This window comes from Microcaecilia unicolor, unplaced genomic scaffold (assembly GCF_901765095.1).
Source record: "Microcaecilia unicolor unplaced genomic scaffold, aMicUni1.1, whole genome shotgun sequence".
NCBI lineage: Eukaryota > Metazoa > Chordata > Amphibia > Gymnophiona > Siphonopidae > Microcaecilia > Microcaecilia unicolor.
Window position 1 is genome coordinate 76226 of NW_021963319.1, and position 17779 is coordinate 94004.

The 17779-nt window shown below is 39.7% G+C and overlaps 1 protein-coding gene across 1 annotated transcript in view; it reads right to left on the reverse strand.

The window, feature by feature from the left end:
- LOC115459182 (cyclin-G-associated kinase-like) overlaps positions 1–17779 on the reverse strand; it is a gene marked incomplete at its 5' end in the record, with an annotated part of 94680 nt that overhangs the window by 57876 nt on the left and 19025 nt on the right. Inside the window, 3 exons of the mRNA XM_030189044.1 lie at positions 6762–6879; positions 8493–8687; positions 13265–13398. Coding sequence (XP_030044904.1) covers positions 6762–6879; positions 8493–8687; positions 13265–13398 — 447 coding nt within the window. The remainder of the gene's footprint in view (positions 1–6761; positions 6880–8492; positions 8688–13264; positions 13399–17779) is intronic.

The following is a 17779-nucleotide window of genomic DNA, read 5'->3' on the forward strand; positions in this document are numbered from 1 at the left end:
TCCTATCCTGTTAGGATCAAAAGAAACAAAAACCTGGGTGTACTGTCTGTAGGGCTAGTCCGCTCCAAGTAAAAGGCCAATGCTTGCTTGAAGTCCAAGGTATGCAGTGCGCTCTCGCCAGGACGAGCATTGAGTCTGGGAAAAACAGTTGAAAGGATAACTGACTCGTTCAGATGGAACTCTGACACCACCTTAGGATGTGTTTGGAGAACTATTCTATTATGATGAAACTTTGTGTAAGGTGGATCTGCCACTAGGACGAGAAGCCAAGCTTGTGTTGGCTAACAGGGGGCTTTGACAATCATGGTTTCCCAGATCTTGTCTGAGCTTAAGAATAATCTTCACTATGAGAGGAATTGGAAGATATGCATAGAGAATATCCCCCCCCCCCCCCCCCCCCCCAATGAAGAAGGAAGGCATTCGAAGCTGGTATTCTTTGTATCCCTATCCTGGAACAAAGCTGAGACAGTTTCTTGTTGAACAGTGTTTTAAAAAAATGGAGGGGAAGGGGTGCAACTGCTTTTTAATGACCATTTTCACATTCCTATAGTCTCCCAATACAGGAGGAATGATACTGTCCCTCTCTTGGTTATGTAATACATGGCTACCTACTTCTTGGATACTACATCTTGGAGATTTCCCATTGACAGATTTGACAAAGTGAATAAGATCCATTGGTCCTGTCTGAAATGGAGACATGCCGTATGGAACACAAACTATTGATGTCATGTGGCTCAGCATCTTCAACATTTGACCGGCTGACCCTTGCTGACTCTTCTGAATTTCTTCCTTTGCTTTGAATGAACCATCTCCATCTTTGCTCTAATACTGAACTACACCATCCAGTGATCATGAGTTTCCAGATGATTAAGTACTATAAGATCAAAAATATTCTTCCCATTTGTAAGCACTAGATCCTGTATGGCCCCTTCCCACATGGGTTAGATTACCAGTTGCCTGAACAGTTCTCTTTGTAGAACATTCAAACCCTCCTTACTTTTAGGCACCACTGCAGTTAGCATACTGAAATCACCTGTCAGTAGTACTTATTTTTTTCAAAGAAATATTATGAATACCTTCAGTTACATCACTGTCAACTTCTGCCTGTGAAGGAAGACTGTAATCACACCGAAACAAACAGATGTTCCACACTCTCTTTCTAGATTAACTTACAGTAACCTCTTCCTTAACTCTTAAATCCTGCAGTTTTCTTCCAGCTCTATCGTATAGGCCATAAAACTCATCTTTGTGACCACGACTAAATCCAAATATGCCTCTTTCATCACAACCTCTAGACCCAGAATCTTATTTCCCAAAATATGAGCATCAGTATGCACAGCTTGCCAGATGCTGTCCTTCCCCCCCCCCCCCCCCCCCCATTTCCTGTAGAGGTATATTCAATGTTTTATTCACTTGAGGGCTTTTACTCACTTGAGGACCAACCTAATTTAAGGGCCTCTTCAGTAGGTTAGCTAGTATACTGTAGAAGACACATCACTCCTTCTGTGATAGATCAACACCATTTATGCTTAGAAACCTTAGAAAATCATCCCATAGTCCAGGAAGCCAATGCTCTCTTTTATGACACCATCTGCACAGCCATGCATTCACCTCCAGGATGCAAGCCTCTTTCCCTAGGCCTTTGCCATCAACAGGGAGAATTGATGAACACCCCACCTATATTCTTGCTTCATCCTCTCTCCCAGAGCCATGAAGTCCCTTTTGGTATGTTTAGAAATATATCTAACAGTGTCATCTCTGTCAACATGGATGAGCAGCATTAGAAAATAGTCAATAGGCTTGATGAGTCTCTGCAAAGTCTCTATAACATCTTGGATCTTGGCACCAGTCAGACAGTACACATTCCAGGGTATCTTTCCGGTTGGCAGATGGACACCTCTGTACCTCTCAGAAAGAAGTCGCCAACCCTTCTTTTCCTGGTGGTCACTGACCTGACAACGTTTGGTTTTGTTTTACACCGGTTCTTTGGAGAGGAGGTGGAGATGGGATGTGGATTTGGCAGGAGATGGTGATCTATATCCAACTATCCTCTGAGTACAGTTGCATCATCTTCTTTCCTGGAGATCATTGACACTTCAAAAAACACATGTCATCAATGTAGTTCTCTTTGTCATGGATGATTCTTAGCTTTGCCACCACCAAGCAACCTTCTTTCTGTTCCTCCACTTGATTCATGACGAATTCAACCTGTAAACATTTGGTACACATAACCAATCCCTTGACTTGGATCACGCTGTCTGGATGAAGGAAGAAGTTGTAGCTAGGCAACAATTTTGGTGACACGATGTTTCCCAGCCATATTTCAGTTGTAGGAGCTTTTGAAGGAAATAAAAAAAGACTTACTACGGTCCTGATCAGCTGTCCTGTTAAACCAAAGAACCTGTCTTTTCTTTTTTTTTTTTTGCAAGATCTAACACTTCTGTTCCAGTTTCCTGGTTGTATTCCTACTGGCTTTCTTGCTCACTTTATCATCTTTTCAAGCTCAAAAATGTTTTATGTATCTAATGGATAAATTGTGAGCTCTCTAAGTAGATTTACTTCAAATATTCAATAACTAACCAAAGCCCATTAAAATATAATAGTTCTCTTAACACATAACTAAACTTTGACCTATTTACATGCATAATCTTACTGGCACTGGAGGAATATGTCCACACTTTGATGATGCCAGTCTCAATTTGAAAAATAGGAAAATATTTCTGATGGTTTGGGGGGGTTTATATTCAAACTTTACCACCCAGAGAACGGAGTATGGTGTATAATGAGATGTATATCTAGTCCAACTAAGATGAATGCCTGGTACAAAGCTATGAAGTATGAGTACTTTTTTTTTTTTTTTTTTTTGGGGGGGGGGGGGGGGGGGGAGTGGTAATCAGTCCAGGATGAATATGTAGGCCTGGGATGAATATAGATGGTAGGAGGTCATAAGAATCCAGACCTTTTCTATCATACTATATTTTTAATAGTTTCAGTGTAACTCCTACATGGCTTGGCAGGACAGCATATATACTGTTAAAAAATAAGACATTAATGCAGATACTTGTTTTCAAATTGATTAAACTTACTTGCTTAAATTTCCTCTCCAAGCAATACCAAAAATTTCTAACTAATTTAAGTCAGCTAACTGGTGAATGGGTCTACGAAACAAAATTTAAAAGATGAGGTGGGAAGGGAGAGAACTAACACCCCCGAAGGTAACTTCAGCCTGCTTCACCCTTTGAATGATAAGTAAAATGAAAACAATAGAGCAGCCATTCCTAACCCAGTCCTCAGGGCACACCTAGTCCCACCAGGTGGCGTGGAGTAGCATAATGGTTAGTGCCGCGGACTGAGATCCTGGGGAGCTGTGTTCAGTTCCCAATACAGCTCCTTCTGACTCTGGGCAACTCACTTAACCCTCCATTGCCCCAGGTATAAAAACTTAAGATTGTAAGCCCATTAGGGACAGAGAAAGTATGTGCATACAAGCGCTGCTTACGTCTAGTAGTGCTATAGAAATGATTAGTAGTAGTAGTCAAGCTGACCAAGACCACTAATTGAATAAGATCATCAGCTTAACCACATTTATTTAGCAAAATGTTTTCTTTGCTATAGACCAAAGTGAGTTACAACATTAAATTCAAAACACAAATACAAACTAACATTAAAATGGGATACAAGTAACAACTACCTATTGAATATTAACATTGTAAAAATACAACTGAATACATACTTGAAACATATTAATAAATCTAAACATAAAGTAACAATTTTCACCAAAACCATATTAACAACGAAACTTGTTAGATGTTCAAAAACCTACCAAAGGAGGTAAGCCTTAACCCAAAATCTAAATAATATCAGAGTTTTCAAACAGCAGGAGTTCAACTGGCACACAGTTGGGGAGCTGTGGATCAGCATTGATCACCACTTTACTAGTACCTTCAAGTTTGACCTTATTTGGTAGAGGAAGTACTAACATAATATATGCATAAGTAGGATTATACACATGCAAGCAGTGACCTAAATAGCCATAACTCAGGTATAAAATACAGGAATCAAAGAAGAAATTCAACCCATACACACTACTTTCAACCAATGTATTTCCTGAAGGACCACCAGGATAGGTTCCCTTACTTTCAAGCCTGTCAAAAGATGGGTAACCATGTTCTGGACTATTTTCAATTTTTGAATGATATAATCAGGACAACCTACACGCAAAGAATGACAATCAAGCCTAGAATTAATAAATAGATCACACACAAACAAAGTTTCCTCTCCAAAATGGCCTTGACACAAATGTTTCAGCCAATATGAACTACCCACAACTGAACTGATCTGGTCCTATATATATATACCCAGATAGCCACTTTCTAATTTGAAGTGGAATAGTTTTCCCTCAATTGCAAAACAACCTTGAAAATCTGTGTAAGATGTTTTAAAAATCCATGCCTATAATTCATGGATTTATATACATGGATATACATTATATAAATAGATTTATATACATTAAGCTTATCAATAGAAATCAAACAAAATAAAACATGGAAAAGAAAATAAGATGATACCTTTTTTATTGGACATAACTTAATACATTAAGCTGAAATTTGACAACTGCTGACAATGACAATGATGGCAACTGTTGACAAACATTTATTCAGTCTCTCCAAGAAAGGGGTTCTGTTAGGGTCCAAGGGGGCAAAACTTTGTTGTCTGCATAGAAATAAAACACTGAATTCCTTAAACCCAATTTTGCATTTATATCTACTATTTATATATACAAATAATATCTAAAGCTTCCCAAATTTACTACAATAGTTGCACATGTATTAAATATCAGAGAGAGTATGAAACTCAGAGAGCCTCCATATTACAATTTCCTAGTTGTCCAAAAAGCTTACCATCAACTAGTATACCTTATGAAAGCAATTTGTTAAAGTTTGAAAAAACTAAAAAAGGGAAAGGGAAGGGAATGGGACTTGATATACCGCCTTTCTATGGTTTTTGCAACTACATTCAAAGCGGTTTACATAGTATAATACAGGTACTTATTTGTGCCTGGGGCAATGGAGGATTAAGTGACTTGTCCAGAATTACAAGGAGATGCAGTAAGAATGAAACCCAGTTCCCTAGGATCAAGGTCCATTGCACTAACCACTAGGCTACTCCTCCATTCCAATCTTAGGCCCATTCCAGCCTGCAAATAGGTGGGAAAATGTGGGATACAAGTGCAACAAATAAATAAATAAATAAATAAATAAATAAATAAATAAATAAAATCCACATATGTCCATACTAAACACTCTACTGAAGAGAACAATTAGAAGTGTTTAAAGTGGTGGATAGCTTGAGTAGAAAAAGGAGAGAATCCTTACCGCCCCCCCCCCCCCCCCAAATCCAAGGATCCCATGTGAATCAATGAAATTAAATGGCCACAGACCTTTTACTAATTTTCCTATAAAAGGAATATTAAGAAATTGGGTGATAGTGACCTAAAACTTCTGGGTCCAGAGCTTTAAAAGAGACTGATCTACGGTCTGCTTCAGTTCATCTGTGAACACCCATGCTGTAGAACGTTATTGATACTTAACCAGCTGTAACCTACCCTAGGGCTGGAGTAGGGTGCTTGAAAGTACACAGTCTCTTAGCATACATATAGGCAAAGAGGAAAAGTCTCAGGGGCCGATTCTGAAAATTCCAGTGATGTAGGGAACAGCGCCGGGAAATACCACAGGAACAGTGCCGCAAAGTAACTTCCCAATGCTCAACACTAATGGTAAAGGAGGAGCAACCTGCCTGGCACGTGAGCACAAGATTTGTGAAGCACAGCTCTTGTGCGCATGCCCAATCAAACTGAGAAGCAGGGAGCCCGTGTACAGAAGACAGAAATCTGCAAAGGCTTATGAGAGCAAGAGGACCATATCTACAGAAACATTCAATGGGATTTCATGGACACATTTTTCAACTTGACGCTGAAGGAAGTAAATTTCCTAAAGTACTGACATAACGACCAGTTTATCTTCAAAGGGAATGATGACATTTTTGAACACAGAATGTTTTAGATTTTCTGGACTTTGGAAAAGATGATCCTTCTTTGAGAAATCCTCTCTTTAAATAACCAAACACTAGCTCTGAGCTGGTGTTTAAGTTTCCAGAGTTAGAGCAGTATTTTTTTGTGTGTGCTGTTTCTCATGAGCATGGAAGGGAATAGCTGATGACCCCATTGACATCTGACTACATTTTAATATTATTTGCAGCCATCTTTGGTGCGCACGTCGCCTCCAGCATTGGTGTCTTCTGAACATCCTGCACACCCTAATGCTGGCACACTAGTGCAGCACTGATATGCTCTAGCTGCCGGCATTAGGTTTTGAGCATCAGGCCATCAGAGCATAAGAGAGCTGGGCCAAGGTATTAGGTCATTTACTAAAGAGATTTGTTATGTGAAAGAATCATCCCACTAACAAAAGACAAGCATAAAATTAAGGCAGACTAAAAACACTGATATTAAAAATAACATGTTCCTTACTAGCCAGGAAAAAGGACCAAAAATAAGGATTCAAACTGTTTACAAGGCCAAGAAGAACTCTTATTATATTTTAACTGTGTTTCTCATCTCCGATTAATGCAAACATAAAAAGGACGTTGTATAAAGCACTTTCCCATCTTAGGAAGCTTCAACAATGCAGATTAACCTATTTCCTTACAGAACTATGAAAAACACGGTACAAATGTTTAAACAATAAAGCAGTTATAGTTACCTTAGCTTGTAATCTTCCACCCAGTGTTGATCGTGCATGGTAAATTACAATAAGGATATCTCCTTGAACAGTGACATTCAATGGTATTTCTGCTTTGCCATCTTCAATTTTAAAATCCCTATGAGAATATGAAATAGAATCAACTAAACATTACTAAAATCTCTTGATCCATCACCATCAGTTACTGATTCCATGTCCTTCTGGTCTAGTTTAGGGTGGTAAAGCAACATTGCTTACCTGTAACAGATGGTCTCCAGTGACAGCAAGATTACTTAGGCCCAGAATCCCACCCATCTCATGAGGAGTTAATTCCACGTTTTAAACTGAGGAGGCTACTGGATGCAGGTAGGGCTATGCATGCTCAGAATTTTCCATTCGTTTTAAGCTCTGTTTGTGTGCCTAACTAGCTCTCTGTAGATAGTAGGATTAGTCAGGCACCCAAACTAATTTAAAAATCTGAGCATGCACAGCCCTACCTGCATACCGAAACCTGCTCAGTTTAAAACTTGTAATCGACTTCTCATGAGGTGAGTGGAATTGTATGCCTAAGTAATCTTTCTGTTGCTTCCTCTGTTGACTAACATAACTGAATAAGGCAAACAAGCTGGCAACTCCGAAGTTCAGGGTTGCTGCATGTCATAAAAACTGTCTCACTGCTGAGGAGCAACTTAAACAAATCAAATTTAGGGGCTACCACAACAGTACAGGGTGTTTTCTTTCTCTTCCTGGGTCTGCAAGAGCTGATTCTGTTTCACTCTGATTTTTAATTCATATTTTCAGCATTTTACTGAGTATTAACATATTGAGATTAAACTCTAAAGTTCAAGTAGACCATCCCATGGCTTAGATTAGACCCCTATTCATCAAAATTATTTTGCTTGATTTGTAAGGTGCTTTATGGGTTAGCTCCATCATATTTTTGAAGATCATTTTGTTTTCTTACAGAAGTATAGGGTACATAGAACTGTAGCTTTGCTTACCTTTCTCTCTTTGAAATATCTAACTTATCAGACAATTTTTTCTCATTCCAAGCTGCTCGCTTGGTTAAAGACACTGAGACTTTTTTGCTTTCTGCTGCAAGTTATAGTATTTTACGAAAACAAATTAAGGGAAAGGGAAATGGGACTTGATATACCGCCTTTCTGAGGTTTTTGCAACTACATTCAAAGCGGTTTACATATATTCAGGTACTTATTTTGTACCAGGGGCAATGGAGGGTTAAGTGACTTGCCCAGAGTCACAAGGAGCTTTACCTGTTTAGGAAAAATGTTCTGAATTCCAATAAGTAGTTTCAGCACATTGTGTTTAAAGTCTGTAACTATTAATGCGATGGATATTTGATGTATTTCCTGGAAACGTCCAGCCTCTTAAGCTGTAAGCCCCATGGAACCAGAAGGTATATGGCGGAATGCAAGTAATATTGTTAATGTTAATCAAGTCCAATCAATTCTGGGTGCAAAATAGAAATTATCTGCTCAGGCCTGGAAGGGGAAGGAAGGAGAATTCTGTTGCTTTGGCAGCCCTGTTTACTAAATGGCAGCAAGGTGCATCAAACAGGAGACTCTTCCTGCTCTCAGGCCAGCAAGGGCCCCCATAGCCTCCAAAGCACGACAACAAGTAGAAAAGGAGGTAGAGAACATAAAAGGACAGAAAAAAATTAAGCAAAAAGTAAATTAGAAATAAATATAAAATGCAAGGTGCCTTATATAACATGAACCACTATACACTTACTTCATCTTATCATATTCCTGTGATGTGGTCACTACTCTCTCTTCTCCAACAAAGACTTCACAAAATGGTCTGCAACCACTGCGTTGTTTATTAAAGAGGGGAACTGGTGTCATAATAATTGATTTCACAAGGATAGGTTTGTTATGAGGAATTATAGGTTCTTCTGCCATCATGTCACACATATATTCAATGTATCTATAAAAAAAACAAAAAACAAAGACACGCCAGGCCAGGTTTTACTATACTTTATTAAAAAAAAAAAAAAAATCACACAGATCTAGACAGATAACAATAAGACCTTCACTAGAACATGAAAAAACGGAATACCGTTAATGACAAAATTTAGAGGGAGAAATTAGATCTTACCTGCTGATTTACTTTACTCTCTCCAGACCATACCCCATGAGTAGTAATATGCCCTCCTACCAGCAGATGGGGAGACTGAGAAATACTGAAGACTTGACTATAACAACCCCTGTACAGTCCTGCCTCCCCCTTCAGTATTTCTATTGACAAAGCCAAGATGGTGGAACATAACAACAAAGCCCCCATAGTAATTGCCCACAGGAAAACCAGACCCACCATCACACAAAACACAGCACATTAGATGGCCTGTCTGAAGAGAACAACACTGGATGCGCCACAGCTGAGTTGGGGGGGGGGGGGGGGGGGGAGATCTGTTCTCTTTTGTTTTCGTTTGTCTTTGTCATCTTTTAAAAAAAAAATTTTTTTTAATATACCTTGAATACTCCTGATCCTTCTCGAGTCCAGAGCCTGCCATGAATGCTGACCCGAAACATCCATGAAAAAGAGAAATAGGATTTTGGGACTGGTCTGGAGAGACTAAAGGAAAGAAAATTAGCTAAGGAAGGAGAAATAGATCTTTCCTTAGTGTCTGCTCCAGACCATTTTCAACGAGTGAGAAGTACCAGAGAAATACCTAACATGAGACACAGACAAACCCCAGGCCAACAACAAAGCCCCAAGGTCTGCCTCCTTTCTCACCTGCACATCCAAACAGTAATGCTTTACAAAGGAAAGAGTGGCCACCCATGTGGCCGCCCAACAAATGTCCGAAACTGGAACCAAGGAGTGCCCTGCCCAAGAAGCAGCTTGAGCACGAGTGGAATACACCGTCAAAACCGCCGAAGCCCGCTTACCCCTAAACAAATAAACGGACAAAATCGCCTCCTTAATCCACTGGGCCAGAGTGCCTTGGAAGCCACCTCAGCCCTTCACAGCCCAGCAAACAAGATGAACAACCGGTCCAGACTTCCAAAACTCCTCCACATGGTGCAGATAGCAAAAGAGAGGCCTTGAACTTGCAACCAAGTAAGAGACTCCGAATCAGCTCTGCGAAACACTGTAAGAGAAATTTACTGGTTCAGATGAAAGGAAGAAATGATCTTTGGCACAATGGAGGGAAACAGATGCAGAACCACACACTCCTCAAAAAAGAGAAGGAAGGGCTCCTTACAGAACAGAGCCTGCAACTAGAGATGTGACGTACCAATGTAATAGCCTCCAAAAAGGCGACCTTGAGGGAAAGATCCTTCAAAGTGGTGGAAGACAATGGTTCAAAAGGAGCTGCCACCAAAGCAGCGAGTACCAACAATAAATCCCAAGGTTTCACGCCCTGAAGGAATCACGCCACATACGGATAAATGCCACCAAACAGTCCTGGATCAGTTCCCTGAAGGCTGACAATGCCGCCAAGTGGACCCATAGCGAAGAGAGTGACAAACCCTTCTCCAAACAGTCTTGAACATAAACACATTGAAACACGGTCCAGTGTTGGATCTTCACTGTTCGTGCTATAATAGAATGTTTTTTTCTGCAACTCCCAGACTGTGAGTCGCGTATCATCCTCTACTCGTTTGTTGTTCTCCTTGGATTGCCGTAGAAGAACTTCCTGTTTTTGCTCTTTGGATACTTGCTTTTGCCATTTACAGGACCCAGACCTTAGAAGTCTGCCCAGCATTGATCGTACATCCTTTGGAGGCTGGGAAGTAAGACCAATGTTGGGGAAACTTCTATGGTCTGGGTCCTGTAAGTGAAGTGGCAAAAACAGTTCAGGATCAAGGCTGGACTGGGCTTTGACAGCAACTCTAGTAGTTGGGATGTAGGACCAGTACCAGGCAGATTCTATGGTCTGTCTCCCAAAACTGGCAGGGAGAGACAGATTATGTACTGAAGAGAGCTTTAAGACTATTTAGGAACTGGGCAGCATTTTGGGAAATATGAGTCTATTGCAAAAGGTGCAACTCAACTACCAATATTTAAAAAAGAAATAAGCTAGATTGTACAAGAAAGCCAATAATTCCTCAGAAGAGCATGGTTCAGCATGAAGTATCAAAGGATACCGGCAAAAGCTGGAAGTAATCATATCTCAAAAGACAGAGAATGATTAAAGCAGAAATACCCAAGGTACACCTAAATAAAGCGTTAACACAGAAAATTATACTAAAAATCACCCCTACCATCTACTACGCAGGGTGTGATTACAATTAAACATTGAGCTGTCTGTATGCAAAAAAACCATCTAAAACTAACTACAGCCTTAGAATATATAGCATTAAATGAAAATAAGAGAACATTCATTTCAAAGACTTGGTGACAAGAGGATAACCAATGAGACACTGTGGCAGCAGGGAACAAATTACATCAAATTGACAGGGTAAATCAAATTGGTGGTGGGGTATTATTCTATCTTAATGAAGGCATATAGTCAAGCAGGATAAAAGCGCTGCAGGTAACTAAATATACTGTAACATCTAAGTATAGGAGTAGTGGGAGTAGAATAAAGCAATGGACAAAGAAATGGTAATAAATTACAAAAACAAATAAAATGGGCACTGCAATAACAATGGGAGATTTCTATCACTTTGGTACTGATTGGAAAAATGCGTCCTGGGGGATACGTCAAGGAAGTAAGGTTTCTAGATGTCACAAATGACCACTTCTTATAGCAACTAGTCCTAGAACTGACAAGGGGATGGAGACTCCTCCAGGTCTAGTCCTTAATGTGGCGAAGAATCTAGTATGAGAGGTATTGCTGGTAGAGCCACTTGGCAATAGTGATAACACTGAAAACTCTGTTGCTCATATTTATGGATTATGTTTATGTTTATTCCACACTTGATATACCGCCTTTCTGTAGGTACAGTCAAAGGGGTTTACATAAACTATCTAGATTTGATCACATTTCAATGGCACTCATATAGTGGAATTAGTAAAAGTACAGAGAAAGGCAACGTAAATGATAAAGGGAATGGGACGACTTCCCTATGAGGAAAGGCTGAAGCATCTAGGGCTCTTCAGCTTGGAGAAAAGACAGCTGAGGGGAGATATGATAGAGGTCTATAAAATAATGAGTGGAGTGGAATGGGTAGACGTGAAGCATCTGTTTACATTTTCCAAAAACACTAGGACTAGGGAGCATGCGATGAAGCTACAAAGTAGTAAATTTAAAACGAATCGGAGAAAATGTTTCTTCACTCAACATGTAATTAAACTCTGGAATTCGTTGCCAGAGAATGTGGTAAAGGTGGTTAGCTTGGCACAGTTTAAAAAAAGGTTTGGACGGCTTCCTAAAGGAAAAGTTCATAGACCATTATTAAATTGGACTTGGGGAAAATCCACTATTTCTGGGATAAGCAGTATAAAATGTTTTGTACTTTTTTGGGATCTTGCCAGGTATTTGTGACCTGGATTGGCCACTGTTGGAAACAGGTTGCTGGGCTTGATGGATCTTTGGTCTGTCCCAGTATGGCAATACTTATGTACTTATCCTGAGTCATTTATGGGCCTTAGCCTCTCTCCATCCCTTTGCAACATAACTCTGAAGCCCCCTTTGCAACCTAATCACCTGGCAGCCTCCTTCTTAGGTGCTCGAGCACATGAAGTGATACCAAGGCTTTCTGAAAGTAACCTGTTAGCTTTAAGAAATGTTGACACACACAGAGACAGAACTGAACCCAGGCTCTCAAACAACTGCTGGCACGCTCTGTGCTCGAGGTCACCCCTACCACCAGAGCTGCCCCCACCCTCCCTCCTAAGGACCACCACATGGGAGACAGCCATGGTTCTCACCTGTGGGAAAACTGCTCCAGTAACACCCCCAACCCAATTCACCAACCACTGCATTAATATCATTTGTCACCACAGCCCCTGCTTCTTTACCTTGTCAAGCATGGCATTCTCTAGCACCAACCAACGTCCCAGACCACCATGACTAAACACAGAAATCATTGGGACTGTCAGAGGCTCCCTTACTGCCCCAAGAAAATTCCTTTGAAATTCACTTTTGCTTTTATTTCCCTTTGTTGATTTTATTTTTTTGATTGAACTTTATGCAGCAGAGCTCAGACAGTCCAGGCAGACAGGATCAGATAGGGGGAGAGAGAGAGAGGGGACAAGGTAGGTAGGTGGGTGGGTGGGTGGGTGGGGGGCAAGGCATAAACAAACCAAAGACCTTCCCCCTCTGCAATATTTCTCCTCTCCCCCCCCTCCAGACCAGAAGCCCCATTGGATCCACACTGCCTCAGGACTCCAAACCTACCAAGAAAGACACCTTGAAGGTTTAAGTCCTGGCACCTCTCAAAAATATTAGCCCCTTTGAAGGTCTGAGTTTTGGTACCTGTCTCAAAAATACTAGACCCCCCCCCCCCCACCCTCTCCTCAACCACAGTAAGCAACATAAGACCTTTATCTGTGTTCTATGCTAAATAATTTGGCTCAATGATGTAGTGAAAAATAGCAAAAATTTCTACCTTTTATGAGATGGCCAAATGCCTGGTGGACAACGCTTCATGCTAAACATGTAAACTGCAGCCTCAGCAGTAGTAAAGAGACGACAGAAGCACAAAAAGGAGCACACCACCACTGCAGATGCAGCTCTTCCATCCTTTAAAGCAAAAAAAAAAGTTGCTGCTTAGAGTTAACTAAAAATTGCATTAGTTCAGAACACAACACAGCATATTTTCTTTTGAGCAAAATGGCTACAGATCCCCCCCCCCTAAAAAAAATGTACTTGTAATATAAAGAAGTTATTACAATTTATGCTATGGCAAATTCAATTAGAAAGTATTCAGGAGATAAAACTTTAGCTTGCTATAAAGAGCTATGATTAAGACAGACATCATTATACCTGTCAGAAATATGTGAACTAGAATCATTAGCAGAGCTGGGCAAAATTACTTTTAGAATCCTCTTTGATCTAAGGTTTGAACAGTGTACTTTTTCTGAACTGCAATAAAAATCTGAGCACTAGTTTCTGGGTTAGTTTATTTTGAGGAAAATTGAAAAAAAGTTTACTGTATTTTATCTAGTGAAAAATAACTTCAAGATTAGGCCATTTTAAACTCATGCTGAGATCCTTAGTTCACAGCAAAGGAAAAATTAGATCTTACCTAATAATTTCCTCTCCTTTAGCTGTACCAGATGAGTTCAAGAAATTGTGGGTTTTGCATCCATCTACCAGCAAGTGGAGACAGAGTAGAGAATTGTGCTGTACCTTAATAGAACCCTGTGCACTTTAGACAATTCAATATTAAAGCAGAAGAAAAAAGTTTGCTGAACTAATTCCGACATAATGCGAAAACATTTATTCAACAAGAGAAACATGAAGTTAGAAAATGAAAAATTCAGCTTTAACAATATGGAGAAACAAAATAAGGGCAGGTAGCTGGACTCATCTGGTGCGACTAAAGGAAAGAAAATTAGCAGATAAGACCTAATTTTTCTTCTATGTCATGCGCACCAAATGATTCAAGGAACTTGCGGGATATAAAAGAGCAGTCCTCAGGATGGGAAGGAATCAGTTGCCCCTGCTCTGAGAGCTCCAAAGGTGGCTTCCTGCCAAGCTGTCACATTCAAGCAAATAGTGCATTGTTAAAGAATGTAGAGAGGATCATGTTGCTGCTTTACAGATATATGAGACAATGCAGTACAGTCCAGTCAAGAAAAAGCTACCCCTTTGATGGGTTGTACTCTCACAGTTGTAGACAATTGTCTACCCACCAAAATATATGCTAAAGTAATCAACAGTAGCTTTACATGATTCCTTGCCGTTCTTAGACTTATCAGTGAAGATAATCTGACCTACAAAAATCATTGGTGACTTCTAAATAACACGAGAGGTCTTTTGACATCTAGCAGGTACCAGAAAAAAAATTCTGAAGGATAGGGTGCGATTCAAAAGGAAGGAAGATTCGAAATTGTAACCTTCTCTATTTCCAGTACCCACTGGTCTGAGGTCATCCAGTTCCAGTCGAGGAAGCCAGCAAGATGCCCTCCTGTCACCGGCATCAATAAGTAGACCTAGACCCCATCATTAGCTAGCTCTAGGTGCATTATTTCCACAAAAATCAAAGGAGGATTACCTTATTTGGAAACAATCACCGAGAATAATTAGAATGACTGGCCCATAGTGTTCAAGGTCTCTAAACTTTTTTTTTTTTTTTAAGACTTTCAATTTTTATTTTGAAACAGTTTTCTGGTTTTAGTACCAAATACAGAAATCACAAATAACACACCATATCAACCAATCCACATAACTTCCTAGAAACCACTCCCATACAGAAAACCTCTCCATCTCCTTAAATTGGATCCTCCCCCCAAACCATGAAAATAAACTCCACATCAAATGCCCAACAGTGGCTCTTCAGTGGGTGTTAAAGAAAGATTGTTGAAAAGTAGACGAACCCCCTCCAAAACAAACAAACAAACAAACAAACAAACACCACCACATGAACTCTTACACATGAGATAACTTATCAGCTAACTTTGTCCATTCTTCCCTGGCAGGATCAAAATGTCTATGATGGCGATCTGTTAATTGTTCCATCTTGCAACCACAGTGACCAATCATATATTATGGGACTACAAGTCAGCTTCCATTTAGCTGCAATTTTGCATTTCGCTGCTGCCAGGCACATCCTCTTGACTCATGTTTGCCATTTATGTCCCCGCTGATTGCCCAGACCCAACAAACAAAAATTCGGTTTGCAAAAAAAAAAAAAAAAAAAAAGTGCCCAAAACGTGCCCCATCAATTGTGTGATTGTTTTCAATTATCCTTATATAATATCATATACCCATCATATCTGAAAAAATGTTCCCGGACACCTCCAAAATAATTCTGTAACACTAGAGTGGCTACCTTATATGCATTTTCTTTGACTAGTACACAAACAGAAGCTTTATTATCCTCACAAAACATCCATTTTGCAAACACTTATCCAATTCTTCTCCCAAATCCATTTCCTATTGTAACATAAACCTATATTTTTGAAACTACTTCCCCATTTAAAAATCTGTAAAGAATAGAAATTGGACCCTTCAATTTCCCTAATGTGGCCCACAAATTTTCACATGTTCCCTATCTTCTGGATATTCCTTTAACCAATTTTGAGAAACTATAAAATGTTTAACCTGAAGATACAAAAAGAAATCTCTAGGAGATAAATGATGCATTTCTTTTAAATCATTAATCAATAGAAACAAAATAAAACATGGAAAATAAGATGATACCTTTTTTATTGGACATAATACATTTCTTGATTAGCTTTCGAAGGTTGCCCTTCTTTATCAGATCAAAAATAAGCAAATGTTGGTAGGTGACGGTATATATAAGTGAAACATCAAAGCAGTCTAACAGGATGGGGGTGGATAGGCGAGAGACAGGAAGAGTCGGGTGGATGAGGGACAGGGAGATATGCATGGAAACAGGAGGGTGACAAAGCAGTACAATTTTATGGTTTATAATGGGCTAGAAAACCCAGATCTTTGTTAAGTCCTGTCTGGTGGGTGTCAAGATATTTAATCATTTTGACTTCAAAGATCTTACGTTCCTGTATTGTTTTAAAGTTCACTTTCAGGATTCTTACCATGAAATCATTGGTACAGTGTTCTGGTTTTGTAAAGTGCTGCCTCACAGGCGTGACATCTTTATTAGTACTAGCATTTTTCATATGGTGTCTATGTAAATTAAATCTCTTCTTTAGCATCTGACTTGTTTCTCCAATGTAGCAGCCTTCGTTGCATTTTTTAAACTGAATAATATATACCACATTGGAAGATGAGCACGTGAAAGATTCCTTAATGTTGAATATTTTTCCTTTGTGAATGTCTGTGGGGTCCTGTGAAATGTTTTGGCATAGTTTGCAGCTGGATATATTGCAAGGATGTGTGCCATTCTTTTCTTTTTGGTCTGTGTTGGGTGCTTACTTCTAAATTAGCTTGTGTTTTAAGTTGGGTGGCTGGCTGAAGGCCAGCACGGGTGGGGATGGGAATATCTCTTTCAGTAATTCATCCTCCTGGAGTAGAGGCTGCAGATCTTTTATGATTTTTCTTAAATTTTCCAGCTCTGGGTTGTATGTCACTATAAGGGGGATTCTGTTTGTGGCTTTTTTTTCTTTGTACTGTAGCAGATTTTCCCTGGGCGTTTTGAGGGAGGAGGCAATATTCTTGGAAATTATTTTGGGGTTGTAGCCTTTCTGTTTGAAGGATGCAATCAGGATTTCAAGGTGTCTGTCTCTGTCCCCTGGGTCAGAGGAGATATGGTGGTATCTTGTGGCTTGGCTGTAAATAATGGATCTTTTTGTATGTGAAGGATGGAAGCTGGAGTTGTGGAGGTAGCTGCATTTGTCTGTGGGTTTCTTGTGGCTGAGCCACATGATCTTAATCCTACCACAACATCACTTTGTATTTGTTCTCATCGGAGCCGGCAAACGCCTCTCCAGTATTATGTAAGCCACATTGAGCCTACAATATGTGGGGAAAATGTGGGATACAAATGTAACAAATAAATAAATATATGGATGTTTGTATATAGCCATCGCTGATTGAGACTGTGGTGTCCAAAAAATTGACTTTTTCTGGGGAGTAGTCAATTTTGAATCTGATTGTAGGATGGTATGTATTGAAGGAATTGTAAAATTGTTTCAGAGTTTCTTCCCCCTCAGTCCAAATCATAAAAATGTCATCGATGCACCGGTATTTTAGGGGTTTGGTCTGGTATGTATTCAGAAATGTCTCTTCCACTTATATATACTGTCATCTACCAACATTTGCTTATTTCCGATCTGACGAAGAAGGGCAACCTTGAAAGCTAATCAGAAATGTATTAAGTTATGTCCAATAAAAAAGGTATCATCTTATTTTCTTTTCCATGTTTTATTTTGTTTTATTTCTGTTGATTACCTTTAAAAGTGGACTAACACGGCTACCACACCTCTTTTAAATCGTTGAAAGAATACATTTCCCAAAAACTTGCCGAAACCACACT